Below are 17,198 nucleotides of genomic sequence, written 5' to 3'. Positions count from 1 at the left end.
TTTGGTGCCTGTCCTGGAACTCACTCTGTAGACCAGGCTGGCCTCGAACTCACAGAGATTCACCTGGCTCTGCCTCCTGAGTGTTGGGATTAAAGGTGTGAGCCACCACTGCCCGGCTAGGAAATTAAACTTTGGCTCTCTCCTTTTGGAAGCTGACATGCTATTCCTATTGAGGAAGACACAGAGGCCGCAGGACCACATGAGCCATGACCATGGCATCACTAAGAGGTTCATTTTGACAAGTATCCCCCAAGTTACTCTGGGGAAAGTTGCTACAGAGCTTCACCACTGATATTGGGATGCCCTTGCCTTACCTGTCAAGCTTGATACAAATGTAGTAACTATTCAGCTAGCATGCACAAGTAAATGCTGCCCCAAACAAGATTGGAGCTGCCTCATCCTGGACTTGGTACCATCAGACTGTTCTGAAGTTGTAGAAGATGCTGAACCAGCCTGTCCTGAGGAGGGCCACCTTATTCAGCAGACGAACTGAGGTTAAGGGTCTTGGAGGCACCTGTACCTTGGGAGGCTGGGAGCCTTTAAACCTTTTAAAGGACAAAATTCTTAAGAGATGTCTCCATTAGGACTTCATATGAGGTTCTTGAAGTGAAGTCGAGTTCATAATAAAGTTGTTACTGAAGAAAAACAAAAGACGCATGAAACCCAAACCTACCACAGCAAGGTGTACTCTGATGAAATTGGTCTGTAGATTTGGAATATTTAATCCTAATTTAGAACAGGTACAATTGCAACCCAACTGTCCCACCTGCCAAGTGATAGAGGTGTTTAGGATGTTCCTAACAGCTTAAAAAACAAACAAACAAAAACTGAAAAGTCAAAGTTTTCATGCTTGTAGAGTTTTGGTTAAATAAAATATCTTCATGATAGGACACTACACAGCCCTTAAGAGAATGAAAGGATGTTGACATGAGATTGCCAAAATACATTCATTTAAGCAAATGAAGAATATACTATCATCTGGGTGCAATAGACATGGAATTATGTTTGTAACTACACACGACTATGTCTGAAAAGCTAGGCCAGCACTGGTGTAATCACTGCCTGTGGGGAGGAGGAAGGAAGTGGAGCACAAGAGAGTATTTTGTTTTGTTTCAAGAGCATATATTATACACTCAAGAAATGTTATTGTTGGAACCCTCCTCTTTGGGGCAGGGGGAGGGGGGGCTGTAGCTCAGGGGCAGAGCACTTCTCTGGCATATGCAGGGCCTGGGTTCAAGCCCTGACACACACACACACACACACACACACACACACACACACACACACACAAAAAAAAAAAAAAAAGCCAAACCATGATCTTTATACCAACTCTGATTCACCAATGTTGGAAACACATTTTTGTCAAGTTGGCTAATTCCTAGACTATCTTTCCCTCTCTTTCAGTAGAGCCACGTAAGTTTGGTTATTACATTTCACTGTGAATTATTGGTCAAGTCAACCACCTCTATGGCCCCAGATTCTTTATCTGAAAATGATAAGCTTAGAGGAGAGATGGCCTCCAAACATCTTTCTTTTGAAAGATGCTGTCATTATGCCTCTCAGTTGTGTGTTCAAAAAGAAAAATAGTACAATAACTTGGCAGATCAGATAGTGTGCTTTGGCTGTGAGAAATGAGTCGGGCTGAGAGATGACTTGTGAGGTAAATGCTTACCCTGTTAGTGTGGGGACCTGAACTTGGATACCCAGAACCCAAGCAAAACTGGATACAGTAGCTCACGCCTGTAACCCTGATGCTCCCATAGTGAGATCAGAGACCGAGACACGAGACTCTGGAAGCTCATGGGCCAGTTGGTCTGGTGGTGGACACAGCAGTTTACAAACAAGAGACTCTGTCTCAAACAAAATGGAAGTCAAGGGCTGACACCCAAGACTGCCCTCTGACCTCGATACATGTGTCATGGTACATGCATGCCCACATATACATGAACTGACACACAGACATCGGGCAAACACAAAATCTTTTTGAGTCAAAAAAAAAGGGACCCCTGTACAATTAATATTTTCACAAAACACTGCACTCCTTAACCACACTTTAAAATTCCCTTTCATTTCTCTTCTGTCTTTGAAGCACCATAGGAACAATAAAAGAAACAGACTCGACTGAAGAAATTTATTTACTTTTTCCCCTAGGTACATAGATGACATAATTATAGACAAGTTTTGATACACAGGAAAACCCTCCTGCCCACCTTCCTTTTTCTAAATGGATCATCACAATAATTTTTTTTTTTTTTTTACAATTTTTAAAACAATACACAGCTTTCTTGGGCTGAAGCAATTGCAAGAACGTATTGGTATTGGTATATTACAGCTACTTACAATGTTTAAGAACAGTAATGGAGAAAAATAAGTTATTTAAATATTGATTTCATATACAGAAAGTGCAATGCTGTTAGTTGTCATAGAACTTGCTTGACAGTTTGTTTCTCTTTTCTATATCAATTTAAAAATCAAGATAACTTGGACGCAAGACAGTTAGAACCTCACTCAGTCCGCACACAGCAGTGACTTGGGAATCTATCTCTGTTCCACGGCAGTTGTGAAACACACTAGGCTGTGTTGGGGATACGTTTCTCACAGAGGAATCATTTCCAAATTTCATCCACACCTGGGGTTAGGACAGAGAAAAGGGCCCCCAAATATGCAAGGCCATGAAAAGCTATTTGCTCTCGTTATCTGGGAATGTAAATAGGAGTTTGGGCAGCTGCTTTCTCTGCAGACAGCTGTGACGCACAAATCACACACACTCCGGGTCACTACCTGAGCTGAAACGCCTTTCCAGGTTTCTTTTGTGCTTTCCAAAGACAACCATTTTCAACGCCACTCAAAATTCTGTACCAAATGCAACTGATCAAAACTGGACCTTGCTAAAGCCTGCCATCTGTCCACCAACAGCCACAGGCAGCCCCAAAGCCACCTCGGCGTCACACACCAACATTCACTCAGGCTTTATTCAGACCAAATGAATTGTTAAAAGCAAACAAAAACCAAACAAACACTAAAGATATATTAGGAAGAAAAAAGAAAGAAAGAAAGAAAAAGACAACCTCAGCCCCTTCAGACATTCACACTAAACTCATGGTCCCTGAATTTAACTCTCCATGCAAAGGCAATGATTTCCAGAGTGATAAAACTATTGTTTGGCATTCTCAAGACCTCTGGTGCTAGTTTGACTGAAAAGAAAACCCTACATTGAGAATGAACTAAAACACGGAATTCACATGAGGTTTCTCTCTCTCCCTTGTTACCTCTAAGGTGACTTTTTGTAGTCTCTTTGCTCAGCCAAAATCATGAGCAGATTCTGTTACAATGTCAGGCCAGGGTTATTTCAAAGCATGGGGAGAAGCCTATTTTCTAATACCAGCCCCACAACAGCATGGGAACTTACCAGGATGCTGTAGCTGGCTGAGAACCCTTCATCCCCACCCATTAGTTGGGCTATGCCATAACCCAGGAGGCCAAGCATGAGCTCTTTTTTTAAGAGTCCAATAGGAATCTGGGGGTTTACCTTTTTTTTTTTGGTTTTGCGAGACAGGGTTTCTCTGTGTAGTTTTGGTGCCTGTCCTGGATCAAGCTCTGTAGACCAGGCTGGCCTCGAACTCACAGAGATCCGCCTGACTCTGCCTCCCAAGTGCTGGGATTAAAGGCGTGTGCCACCACCGCCCAGCCGGTTTTACCTTTTTCTTCTAAATTGCCTCAACTTTTTCACGCGGCATCTTAAAGAAGATGGTGGGATGGAAGAAACATAACCTTGTTATTCTAAATGCATGCCAAAAAATGAAAAAAGTAAAATAAAAAAAAAACATCACCTGAGAATGTTCTTTTTACTCAGAGACATGGATTCAGCCACATAAAGCGCATGGTCAGGATGGCTTTGTTATTAATAACATCACTTGCCCTTCTCTCCTGTGGGAAATTGTGTATTAATAACCCAATGAAATATCAGAGGATTTTTGATCCGGGCCTCAAGTTCAAAATGCTTCTATGGTAACTTGAGACATAGTGCTTATGAGAATGTGAAGAAAAAACACTTGGTAAGCAATGGGGCCTGTGTACCTGTCTAAATTTGTTGACTGCTAGAAAAACCAGACACTAGACAAGAAGAGGATAGAATGTGCTGAAATCACAGCTGGAAAAACCATTGAAAGTATGCAATATTTAACACACAGCTAATGTGGTTTGTCTGGCTCCATAACGAACCTCTGTTTGAATTAAAATAAGTAACAAATGAAAGATAAAAAACAATTCTAGAACTGGCCAAAAAGAAAAAAAAAAGTGAAACAAACAAACAAAAACTGCATGTAAACTACTTCCCTTTTTTAGCAAAAACAAATCTTTCTGAAATATGCAACATTACAATGACTTTCTGAGAAGGTGATCCATTAGCTGACGGCTGCACTTTGGAATGGATGTGGTCAGGATTCCACATACATGCTGCAACATCGTGGCCACCATGACGGCCACTGACTAAAGTGAGTAGAAAGAAGGGCAGTGAGTACACATACCCCTCGGTGAATCCAGATGGATGTCTACTGAAATTAGAGTTAGTTTAAGAGCTAAAAGTCAACATGAAATGTGGGCCTGGTAGTCACCTCTATAAAATAAACCACGTTAGAATGAGACTGTTTAAAAAAAAAAAAGACTATTTTTGCTGCAAACACCCCAAACACGTTAGACGGCAGTCTAAGCTGAAGATTTGGAACCTAGGGTTAAGGGTTGCGGACACTAGATAGATAACTGATTAAAAGTTTATATTAAGGCAAATAAAAGTAATTGCTAGGAAGCAATTAAAATGTCCCTTGTTTATCTACAGGAGAGTAGGACTGTTCTGGGTGTACTCAGCTGTTCTCGGATTTTGAACAAATGAGGATGGTCCATAGTGTCCAGTAACTCCAGAGTCTGTTGCTTTGGCCTAGCTCAGCCCATCGGGCTTCAGCATCCAGCGGGGTTGACCAACAGGTGGACGAGAGCACGATCAGACAGGAGCGGGCTGCCTCGTCCGCTCCTCCTAGCCCTCTGCCAGCACAAAGACAGACTGGATGCCCAGGGTTTGCAAGAACTTGGCATCTTGGCTTTTCTGTGTCTGAAAAGAAAACTAAGTGCTTGTCTTGCCTTTGGGGATCAAAAAGAACCACACTGATTTCCTTAAAATAAGGGGTCCTTTTTCCTTGGTTCTGGTCCTAATCCTGCGATGTGTGAGCCCCTCATAGGGACTTTCCTTCTGGGTCAGGTCAACCCCAGCAGATATGGAGGGATTGTATCAGCTTCATAAGCACAGTGGAAGGCTGGCTCTTGTCCAGGGAGGGCCGTGGCAGGCCTGGCTACATGGCCTCAGGGCTTGGTGGCAGTTTGAAGAGTCTGGCTGCGGATATGAGCTTCCTTATGTGTCGCTCCTCGGTGATGCCGGCCTCCTGAAGGCAAGTGTGGGACAGGGAAGGCACTTGGCTCAGCATGCTGAACCCTGCGTCAGAAAGGGTGCTGGTGTACATGGGCAGGCCAATGGAAATGAGCCAATCCGACACGGATGCGACACATCCCGGAGACAGGGGCTTTCTGCAGATTTCCGTGAGCCCACCACTTGGGATCTGGGTAAATAAGAAAAGCCATGTCACGAAGAATGCACAGGTACCGTGAGAGGGTGACTTTTGTATGACTAAAGGGGACAGGGCTGACCTATGCTACGGGAAGAGATGTCAAACGTTAAGAACCCTTCACAAAAATGAAAAAAGATTTTTTTGTTTTTGTTTTTGTTTTTCGAGACAGGGTTTCTCTGTGTAGCTTTGCGCCTTTCCTGGAACTCACTTGGTAGCCCAGGCTAGCCTCGAACTCACAGAGATCCGCCTGGCTCTGCCTCCTGAGTGCTGGGATTAAAGGCATGCGCCACCACCGCCCGGCCAAAAAAAGGTTTTTAAGGAATTATTCTAAAAGATTCCAGAAGGAATCTGGGATTAGATCAAACCCCAATTATGTGTATAAGGCTCCAAGCTGGAGACATTTACATATATCCTGTTATTTTTGTCTCCATGAAATACTTTGACTAAAGTGAACTGCAGAGACAAAGCTGTTGAAAAGGATGCTCAGTGGGAAAGGGTTTTTATAAAGTGTGTTTTCTACCATATTTTGACCCTGTATTAACAACACGAAAATTAAATATTTAAATGTACACGGTCAATCAACAATTTAAAATATAATAGTATCAAGAGTTGACTAGGGCAGAGAAATGGACGTTAAAACCTGATTGTTAGGTACATAAAAGGCTTCTTTCAGAGGATGTGCAGGGTGTGAAAGACCACATAATTTTGTATAATTGTGCATGTACTCATATTCAAGAAAGTGCACATCATATGCACGGAAGCCAGAGGGCAGAGGTCAGCCTTCCAGGTCCTTACTTAGGAGCTTGTTCATCTCAAACAGAGCTTGTAGCTTTCATTTGGAATTGGCTGACTCAGCTAGGCTGGGTGAGCTCCAGAGATCCAGTGAGCTCTAGAGATCCACTTGTCTTTGCCTCCCCAGCCACACACAGGATTACAAGTGTGGGCCATGACACCCAGATTCTTTTCCCACGGGTTTTGGAGATAAGACCTGGGTCCCCAGACTTGTGGTTTTTTTGCTCGCTGGCCATCTCTCCAGCCCTGATTTTTATATCATCTTGATGACGCAAACTCTCATGAAAGAATAAAAATCCTCAGCTATCATTGGAAAGCCCATAGATAGTGTGTTTTTAAAAACAATGTGCTTTTCACTACACCATTTAAAATAAAAAGCTAGGGGAAAAAAGGACCCTAAACATTTATTGATATGTAATTGGCTAAGCCACAGAATAGTCACTAAAAAAAAAAAAAAAAAAAAAAAAAACCACCTTGAGATCTTGATAAGAAAAATACTTTACTAAAACAGATTCATGATCTCATAAGTAAAAACAATGAGGTTTAGAGCTGCACATTTACTAGTTCACACGTGCACAGAAACGACTAGTTTAAAACTGAGAAGTAGAAGTTTTATATACTTAGGACATACAGCATGGTGTTTTGAGAAAGGCAGATACCATATGATATCTAAGTCAAACTTAACAGGCATAAATTCCTCCCTACACCATACAGCTTTCTCTCATCTACTAAGAATAAAGATGCCCAACACCTTCCAAGCAGGTAACACGCTGATGCCAACTGCAGTTTTCGTGGGATGCACACAGATCTGAACTTATTCCTCTTATTTAACTAAAATTGTCTTAGCCTGAGCATCCGACCATGATGCCTGCAATCCTAGCGTGCAAGAGGCTGAGGCAGCAGAATCACAAATTGAAGGCTAACCTGAACTATACAGTGAGACCATGCCCAGATAAATGGTTGATTGATTGATTGATAGATATATAGATAAATAGATAGATAAGAAATAAAAATAACAGGCTGGTAGTGTAGTTCAGTGGTAGAGTCCTTTTCCAGCATGCATAAAATCCCGAAAAACAAAATCAGTATTATTTCCTCCCCAGGTGCCTCTTCCTAGGGCTCTAAAAAGCCCTTGTGCTGTTAACACTTGTCAGTCATGGTCTTGGAACTAAATGTACAAAGCTATGGCTTCCTCCCCCAAAATGTGGGTTGCTCACCGCCATCCGATGCTGCTTCCGAAGCAGCTTCACCCGGATCTGGTCCATATTGGTGGCAACATCCCTCTCGGGCTGATCTAAGTCCTCAGCATATCTCTGCACCAGAGCTTCAGGGATCCCACAACGGCCATGCTGCCAGGGGAAAGAAGTGTGGCGTGAATGGCGGTACAGACATTTCCCCCACCTAAGAACCAGCAGACGTTAAGGCTTAGCTATCAGAAAATAACACCACGAGTTAGTCCAAAAGGAACACATCCTATTTATTGTTGGGACGGGTCCTTGAAAAGGAGCATGCTTACATCTTCATCTTCCAGACACCGATAAGCTCTAAATATTTCAGAACATAATTAAGGCAACACAAGCCTGTATTTTTCAGGCCAATGCCTTAAACTCATTTTACAAAATTCAATTCCTTAGTGTAGTTGAACATGGTCTCCTAATCTGTGGAAAGCCAAACCATTACTCTACAGATACTATTTGCCCTTCATCTGAGAACACCAGGCCACAATTACCATACAACTCTCCTTATTTCCCTTCAAAGGTACAGTCATGAAGTATCAAAGGGCGGGGGGGGGGGGGGGGTGCTCTTAGGAGGTACTCATGATCATAAGAATTTAATAACAAGGGCTCTCGGGAACACATTATAACAGAAGATGCATTTCCCGAAGGAAAGTATAGCCACTTCTAATATCACAGATTTGCCTTCAAAGTCGCTTTGGTGTCGGTACCCTTATTCCTGTCTCCGTTCAGATGAGAACGATATTTCATTACAGACAGAAACATCAGGGGTTTTCCTATCATGCCTCCCGCCCTGTTGTGTACAGATAATCATATAACTGCCGTAGTCCACCACAACAGGGCACAGGACTGTCCGCGCCACAGTTTTCTATGTATGTGCCCACGAACGGCATTTGCTTACAGCCGTCTCTCTGTGAGCAGATAATACAGGTTATTTGAAACCCCAGTTGAACGACACAGAAAGGAACACACGAACTGCCGTGGGCTATGCACCCAAGCTGCAGGTCTCCCTTGCCCGTTACACCATCCCATTAGGGACCAGCTCTTGTACTAATGGTGCTCCCTGGAAAGCAAGGGCAAAAGAAAACCAGGAAGCTGCATTTGTATTTAATCCAGGGGTAAGGGGGTATGCTTCCAGCTCACAGAGGCCATAAGTAGACCGTGCCATGCTGTCTGCACAGCACCTGTGGCTGCGGCCTTCCCCTTACCTGGCTCTCATCTGAGAAAAACAAGAGGCTCTGAGGGCCAGGCCTTGGATACCTTATCTGAGTAGGGCTCCTCGGTGAGATCAATGCCCTCGGCCTGCAGCTTGTTCTCAATGAGCATCTCCAGGTCCACGCCCCGGACGCAGGAAACCTTCCTGCTCAGCACTGGGCCCAGCTTCACACCGTGCTCTTGCAGGCTGGTGCTCTCGGGCAGCTCCGCCAGCCAGGGTGGAGGTCTTGTACAGGATGGGCTGCCAGGTTCAGCCCCCGAGGGAGGCCTGGGCTCCCGGAGAGAGGGGCAGTCACAGGGGCTGGCGGGGCTGGCCGGGCTGGCCTTCTTCAGCGGCAGGGTGGGCGCCTCTAGGCTGGGGACCAGGTGCAGGCCATTGGCCAGGCGCTCTCGACTCTTCTTGGCAGGCACAGGTGGAGGCTGCGACGGATGTCTGGGCTGCGGCCTGGTCTCCGGGGCGCTCTGCTCCCCATCTGTCCCTTCTTTGGTGCCCAGGGGGTGGTGGTCATGTCCTTTTCTGTGACCCTCAAGAGACGTCCTTGTTAAGCCGGGTTTAACTGGAGGCTGAGCCTCGAGATTTCTGGGTACACACTGAGGGGGTGATATGCCAAGGTTAGGGGCCACTGCGGAGCCATCCAGTTTCTTAGCTATCATTTTCGGGGGCTCAGTAAATCTCTTGCTTTGGGTCAGAAGCATCACGTCTTCCGCAGTAGGACCTCGGCCTCGGGGTAGAGCCCCAGAGGTGCAGGCAGATGTCTTCTGTGGCACTTCTGGTACATTCTGAGGACAGACTTCCTGCACCTCGCTGGGCACATCCTTGCCAGCACCAGCATCTCCCTGAAGGTCATCCAGGGAATGGGATCGGGGCCAACTCTCTACTGGCTGAGGGCCCTCCAAGGTTTCACAGCTGCGACAGATGGAGACCGGGAGGCTCCTTCGGTTTTTATTCACACCAGTCACACAGGGCACATCACAGCGCTTGGTAGTGTCCGGGGCTAGACCTCGTCCCAGCCTGCTCTCCTCTCCCGGCTTGCGCACCTCCACTGATTTTGTTAAAGGCAATGTTGGGTAATTGCCTGGCTGACTCCTGTTGAAAGACTTTAAGTTGGAGTCTGTGGATGACTTGGTAGCCAGAACGCTGAGTTTTTGAGTTTTGCCTGTGAGAGAAAGAGAGATTTTACAGCCACGTTATAAAGTCAGTGAAATTGATCCACAAACCTGGGCTAGGAGACATAATTCCTGTGTCAACAAGACTGTCACTTAGCACACTGAAAAATGTAGGGTGATTGGGGACTCGTTTTTATTTTTATAAAGAACTCTAGTCTCATTAAAGTACTTATATAGACGGCAACTAATTTGTTATGTGGAAAAGAAACGCTGTGTCTAGTAGAAGAAGCCTAGGGTTAATGTCTATTCCAAGCTGCATTTGGTATAGAAGGCTGATTGGCTATGCACATCTCACTCAGAAACCAAACCATAAGATCTGTGTGGTGGCTTGACTTTCTGAAATCATGGCTGTACTGGTGTCTTAGACTAGGTTCTATGAACGGTACCCACGAAAGGGTGCTCCAGACAAAACACTCAAATCATTCTTTCCTTGAAGCTGCTCTGCTTGAATATATTTACCCAGAAACAACAAGGCAACTTGGATACAGACCAGTATCAAGCAAGCTGAAAGGAGCGCTTTGCCAAGGGAGCATCCGCATACATACTTACTCGGATGCTTCTAGCTTCAACTGTCCTGATCACAACGACCCACCAGCTTGCAGGCTGAACTCTCAGCCAGACATAACCTATTAATTTGATCACTCTTGACTAATATTTACTGTGACAGCTACTGTGTGACAAGCTTTACTGGGAACATGCTGTGACCATGTAGGCACGTGTGTAGGCACAGGCAAGCTCATGCTCACTGACTACGTAGGCATGTGTGTAGCACAGGCAAGCTCACACTTATGCATGCACACACATATCAGTGGTGTTTTGACTCCTCTTTGATAATAACCGCTGTGTCCCTGGTAGCTGGTCCTGATAAACCTGAGAATTCCCCAGGTAACAGGACATCTGAGCCACGTGACTATGTTACTCTAGAAAAAGATGAGAACACCACAAATCTTTGGCGGGCTTGGAAGGTACAAAGAAACGGCTATATCTAATCACAGAAAAGCTAGTAAGTTGTTAATATAACGAAGAGGGTTTTCCCCGCTAACCTATTAGTAAACATCCTGAATTCAGTATTTTGATTTAGAATTCTGAAGGTCCCCTTTAAGCAACATCACCCTTTCAATGTAATACACAAAGAGCAGCAGGGGGGAAATCAGGCTGTGGACCAATTTGATAAGGAGGGTAAGAAAATGGGTTGGATGGTGCCCACTCTATAAGGGGAAATAGCTGCTTTAGGGCAAACGGAAGGCATTCTTTGATAAGAAAAAAAAAATCTCTATATGAGGCAGTATAAATGAAAGAAACGGAATAGAAAGGCAGGCCCGGGGCTCTTACATTACAAGTGGCTTAGCTTTCGTCAGCAGGAAGAAAAAGGGTTTCCGTCCATGATTTCACAGCTTTCTAAGCTTACTCAAACCTCGAAGTGATAATATGAAGTGTTTCATGCCCAGCATAACTGCAAGCCCCAAGGCGGGCAAATGAGAACAGTGCTCTCCTCCATTGGACTTTTTATTAATGAGGCCATCCTTTTTGATAAGGCCCAAATCAGCATATGAAATATTTTACATCCTGCCAAGCCGAGGCCTGGCCAAATGGCATGTGTCCTCTACGAAGAGGCTCATACTGCACACCCTGTCCCACCTGAATTTCTATGCTGGTCAACAGCAGCACACAAGCCCCTTCTTGATAAGTTGGTCTTCTGTTGATTCATGGAGATAATGGCTTACTGTGACTACTGAACGTACCCACTACCATCCCATTTCTCAATAACAGGAATTACCACAGCTAAATGGAAAAGGGAAATACTTCGGAGAGCACATCATATGAAAGCTTAAAAGTCAGTTGAAATAGAAAACTCTAAAAATTCATTGAGTGCAAGTTTTGGAAATATGTTTTCTTCTCATTACGTCCCAATATAAACCGTATGTATCAATGTCAGGTTCAGCTCTGCTTCCTATAGAAAGAGCCCTGAGTTCCCCTGAAATCCAAGCAAGGCTCACCAGTCTATTTAATCCAGTTCTTCAACAGGCATACCTAAATTATTCTGGCCATTGACCCCTATGGCAGGGTTATCTTTCTTTCCTGATTTATCAATCCAGTACTGCTGGGGTTAATTTACCAGACTGCTTTAGCTATAGAAAAGCTACGAACAGAAAAGAAAGAAGCCTTCCAGACCTACCCAAGGATTTGCTGTTGGCTAAAAAATGGCACAGTGCTGGGCTCCTGGATGGCTGTGCATTGCATTTTGACCAAGGCTATCATCTAAATATTAAGCATCAGAAGACCTGCTTATCTTCCTAAATTGATTGAACATTCTGGGTAGCAGAGCTTATGGGTGAATTTCTAAGTTCCCATGATGCTCATCGGAATCGACATCAGTGTGAGGTAGGTAAGATGCCCAGGGTGCCGATGCAGAGGTGGGGTTACTCAGAGTATGGCTGGTAACTGGGAGTAAGCTCTTCATGAGACTTTGAACCCAGGCATTTATTTGCCTTATCTTAGACCTGGTTTGGGTGCCCCAAAATAACTCTCTCACACTATTTGTTTTTAAGCATGATTTACATTAAGAAACACATTTTATGTCTACCAACCAACAGGCACACGTGAAGCAAAGATTATAGTAATGCTACTAATGATTCGAAGCCTTACCCTGTGGAATATGTTGATTTCTACTGCGTCCTAGAAAACTGTTATCCCTGGGTCACTAAAGTGATTTCACAACCCACTAACAAACTGCAACCTACAGTTGAAGATGGCTTGCTTCTATAAATGTTAAGAAATAGCCTAAACTTGTTACTACTGGATGAGAATCCCAATAGTTATATGCCGTGGAACATGGGTATGTTGCCAATATAGTCTTCAAATGTCCAACAGAGATTTAGGTCATGGCGGCCACATGACCCCTTCACTACTCTTTCTAGTCTTATAATGGGAATTTGGGGACACAACAGGAAGACACAGGGTCACCTACTGTGCCATTTACCCTGTCTGCCTTATTCTGCTCGAGACCTTGGTTCTGTATGGAGGAGGCTTTAGGAGTTTCATATTGACTCCTTCCCAGCTGTTAAGAGAGAGAAGCCACAAATGAGACATGTGGCCTTCTAGTCACCCTCTCTAGGGGTAATTGCCTCTGGAATCGGGCTTTGCAGCTACAACCTATAAGACATGGCTACCAGGGTATCCTTGATGGATAGTCTACCCGGTAAATTGTTTTCCTTATGGGCCTAATCATTCCCGGCAATGAGATGCTGGTGGTTACTATGTGAAGGAAAGGGCACAGGAGATGCACAATTTAAGCTTTATGGCTGTGGGGATTTTAGACAGAATTTATAAACTTCACGCAGCTGCCAGATGTTGAGAGCAGTAGGGGGCGGGGCGAGGCCAGAAATGGAAAGATGACCAGTGGCTTCACTGGCGTACAAGAATTGAGTCTTGGGAGACAGTATTGTTCCACATTTGAAACTGGGAACTGTCGGAGCGTGTTCTGGTGGTTTGGAGCAAACATTACCATTTTCCAAGTTCTCGCTGCTTTCGTAGCAACCCGAGTCTCGCGGGGAACATCCACTCAGGCCTTGGCTATCCACCAGCAGCTTCTCCTGGGACCCAGACTGGTCACTGTTACCTGGAGATGAACACACAGCGTGGTGTCACAAGGAGCCCCCAATTCAGCCAGATATTTTTACCCTTTGCTACTGACACCCGTGTTTAAGCTTAACTACAATAAAAACGAGCTAATCACATTGGAACACTTCTCTTTCAAGTAATGTCTCCACCATGTGAAAATAAAGTTGTCGAGAGAGGCCAGGGTTGAAATATGCTGATGCCTCTCAAGCTACCCAAACAGAGGCAGACGGAAGCTATGTGTGTGTGTGTGTGGGGGGGGGGTGGAGGTGGGGATACACAGTGTGGTATTGGCAAGGAGGAGGGTACTGCTGAATGACCGAGCTATCAGTGAGAAGGAGTATGAGTGAATAAGGCTTCCATTAAGAAGACAGGGTCAAGCGCTTTTTCAGGCACCTGGAAGATTTGAACTTCAAGTCATTTATGTTATGGGCTCTTCAAATTTGGGAGCTGATATAAAAGTGTCAAATGAAATATTGCTTTATTAGCATTGGAGAATATTGTTGGCCTGTGGTGACAATATGCTACCTGTTGTATCGTCTCAGCCAGAGGAAGGCTGGTGAGAGAAGAAGAGACCCCTGCATGAAGAAGAACAGATCTTTGTCTTCCAGAGTGTTGAAGGTTTCTGTTCTTTTGACCCTTCTCGCTCTGCCTTGGGCAAGCATTTCTATTCCCTGCATCCAGAGTGAGGAAAGTGTTCCAGAGACCCTCTGACTGGCAAATGGAACAGTCCCAGCTTGAACAACCCATCCAAAAGAAGCATCATTATTTATCAATCGGACCTCAGTAAGGGTAGGGGGGGGGCGGGGAAATCAGGTGACAAGTTAACTATGTTGTTTTAGGAAGTCTCCCTGGAGTAATGCACATGGGAAACCATGTGAGTTTTCAATTCCCAGGCAGTACCACTCAGTGTTTTCTATAGAAGGAGCCCAGGGGAGCCAGGCCACTGAGGTTTCACACAGAGCACCTTCAGATAATTATGTGGAGAAAGTACTTGGTCACACAAAACGGAAACCAAGAGAACATTTTCTACATAAATAGCTAGTCTCAAAGACAAATGGCTTTAATTTATTTTTCTTTCTCTTTGCCTCTCACCTGCCCACAACAACTACATACACAAAGAAAATAAGAAAGAAAGAAATCAATAAACCAGAACTATGACGCCTTTTCTCAGGCCATCAAGATAAATGTGTGAGGAGGCTGAGGGCTACCATGCCAGGCATGTGCTGGTGGGTTCCCAGAATTCCCTTTACACTTCCTGTTTGTATTCTCAAAGGAAAAACATTCTATAACAAGTATGATGCCACAGAGGATGTCAGAACATGCTCTTAAATTATAGCCCCAAAGAGTGCTAATTATCAAACAATGATTGAAGTACATGAGCAAATACTGCCCCCCCCCCCCACCAGACAACCTCAAACTGGAACATTCTACAGTGATGTGCTCATCCTGTGGAAGACTGTGGATTTTGAGTGCCCTTTGTTCTGGTCTAGCATGCTATTTAGAAAAATGATACTTGTAAATGAGGGCTTAGAGCTGTCCTTGACTACCCAGGAAGAGGGATCACTCATCCGTCCGCGGGTGCCAACAGTTGAGTGTACCAGCGCAACAAAACAGACTGCAGAGTGAGTGCCACCAGAGCAGACACAAGAGAAAACACGATCCCTGCCGCTGTTGAGAAGTGCATCCTGGGACCCATCCCAGCCTTACCAGGCACTCTACCAAATCCTGTTCTTACAGAAAAGGAAAGGCTCTCTCCCATGCCTGAGAACGATAGTGTAATTTACAGTCATGTGGGACACATATGACAAGCACAATATTCACAAGAAGGGAGGAGGGAGGGAGGTGACTCCCTGTGTGTCTAGACTTCTCTCCCACACTTCCTAGCATCCTTGCCAACAGAGGGAAGACTCAGGACCACAAGGAAGATGCCCACTGTCAGTCACACAAGATCAAGAGGGCTGGAAGCTCATTTGGTCACAACCTGAAGAGACTCAGAATGCACGATCTACAGGTCTTCCCTGCTCTACCCACTCACATGGGTGAGCAGACTACAAAGACACCAAGGCCCTCCAACGTCAAAAGCAATTGCACATAAGGGTACACACCACTCTCTAGAGAACAGTTTTCTGGGGAAGAAGGGGAGGAAATGGAGTTCCCAGAGGAGCCCCTTCAAAGGGTTTACAGTACTTCCTACAGGGCAGACTGTTCCCTGCCACTGAATTCGGGAAGTGCTTGTGCACACATCTTCTTCATTTTTTTCTGTGCTTCCTGCATACTTCAAATAACCTTTAATTAGGAGGCTTATAAAAATGAACACCTCCCCTCTTTCAGTCAGGGTCTCTCTCTGTAGCCCAGGCTAGCCTGGGACTTTCAGTAATCCTGCCCTACCTGCTGCAACAGTCACTTCCCTAGGAAGCAGCGAGCTGAGATTGCAGCTGTGAGTTACCATATCCAGCTCCAAAGGACTGTTTCTATTGAGCTGTACACCTACCTAGCAGTGGCTAAGCAGCCAACTCTATGGCATATGTATTTTACTACATTTTTTTTTTTAGAGGACCTAAAAGAGTATAAGGAAGAGTGAGCTGGCAATCTTCTCCAAATGGAAGACTGACTGCAGGCCACTGTTCCTCATCTATTGGGAGACACGGGATGAGTCTGCCCTCCAAGCGATACTAGAGATGTACTTGTTAATTTCGGTGGAAGTGTGAGCTAGAACACTTCAAGATGTTCCCACGTATCTTCGGGAACCTTACTAGCTTTTGACTGCATACAAACTGAGTCTGGCAGAATGCGACTGTGTCTCTCCAAGCGACTGGGGTCCTTGGAGGGAGATTTTCTTAATTACAATGAATTTAACTGCACTGGATGGAAAGTCTTACATCACTAGGCTACATCTGGATGTGACCTCTCAACACTAATTAGAACCGTTGAGCCCCGAAGCCTTTACTTCAAGATCAATAAAAGGAGATATTGTTTTATGTATCAGAGAAACTGCAAACAATGGGAACCTATAGACCCAAAATGGAATTTAGGAAGAAACAAAGAGTCCATCTGAGCCTTCCAAGTTAGCATCACGGTGAATAAAGATATCCTATAAAATGATTCTGTTACAAATCTTAGGATATGAGCCTAGAAATGGGTCTGAGCCAATGAGTTATGTCAAACTAGGCTCAGATCCCTGCCGATATGCAAGATTTAGCTTTGCTCTTCTGACATCTCAATGAAACAGGAAATGTAGCGGGTGATGTATATAAGCCAGCTGTCCTCCATGGTTGCAGGAGAGTAAATGACATATAATCCAGAGCAGATGTGGTCGAGAGGAACAGATGGTTCAGTTTTAATTCATATTGATGGAGCAGGTCAGCCATACCAGTCGCTACACAGGCTGTTCACACACAGCCTGGCCGGAGACCCCAGGGTATCTCTAGAGGGTCAAAGGCTACAGAGACCTGGTCACAAGACACCACAGCAGGCAAGAAGACCCTTCCCAAGTCTAGACCTGAAGGCTGCCTGTTAACCTTGTGTATTAGTTACTTTTTCTGATACTGCGACA

General features: G+C 44.8%; 1 protein-coding gene across 9 annotated transcripts in view; it reads right to left on the bottom strand.

The window, feature by feature from the left end:
- Nucleotides 1-2,117: 2,117 nt before the first annotated feature.
- Nucleotides 2,118-17,198, bottom strand: part of Sash1 (SAM and SH3 domain containing 1) — a 246,786-nt gene continuing 231,705 nt past the window's right edge. For all 9 annotated transcript variants that reach the window (XM_076552784.1, XM_042262305.2, XM_042262306.2 and 6 more), the window contains 4 exons: nt 13,530-13,643; nt 8,903-10,014; nt 7,625-7,756; nt 2,118-5,606 (listed from right to left, as the gene is read on the bottom strand). In XM_076552784.1, the coding sequence (XP_076408899.1) occupies nt 5,343-5,606; nt 7,625-7,756; nt 8,903-10,014; nt 13,530-13,643 (1,622 nt within the window). In that variant the 3' untranslated portion in view covers nt 2,118-5,342. The remainder of the gene's footprint in view (nt 5,607-7,624; nt 7,757-8,902; nt 10,015-13,529; nt 13,644-17,198) is intronic.

This window comes from Peromyscus maniculatus, chromosome 16 (assembly GCF_049852395.1).
Source record: "Peromyscus maniculatus bairdii isolate BWxNUB_F1_BW_parent chromosome 16, HU_Pman_BW_mat_3.1, whole genome shotgun sequence".
Classification (NCBI taxonomy): Eukaryota; Metazoa; Chordata; class Mammalia; order Rodentia; family Cricetidae; genus Peromyscus; species Peromyscus maniculatus.
The sequence above is the reverse complement of the archived record's forward strand: the minus strand, read 5'-3'. Positions and strand labels throughout refer to the sequence as shown.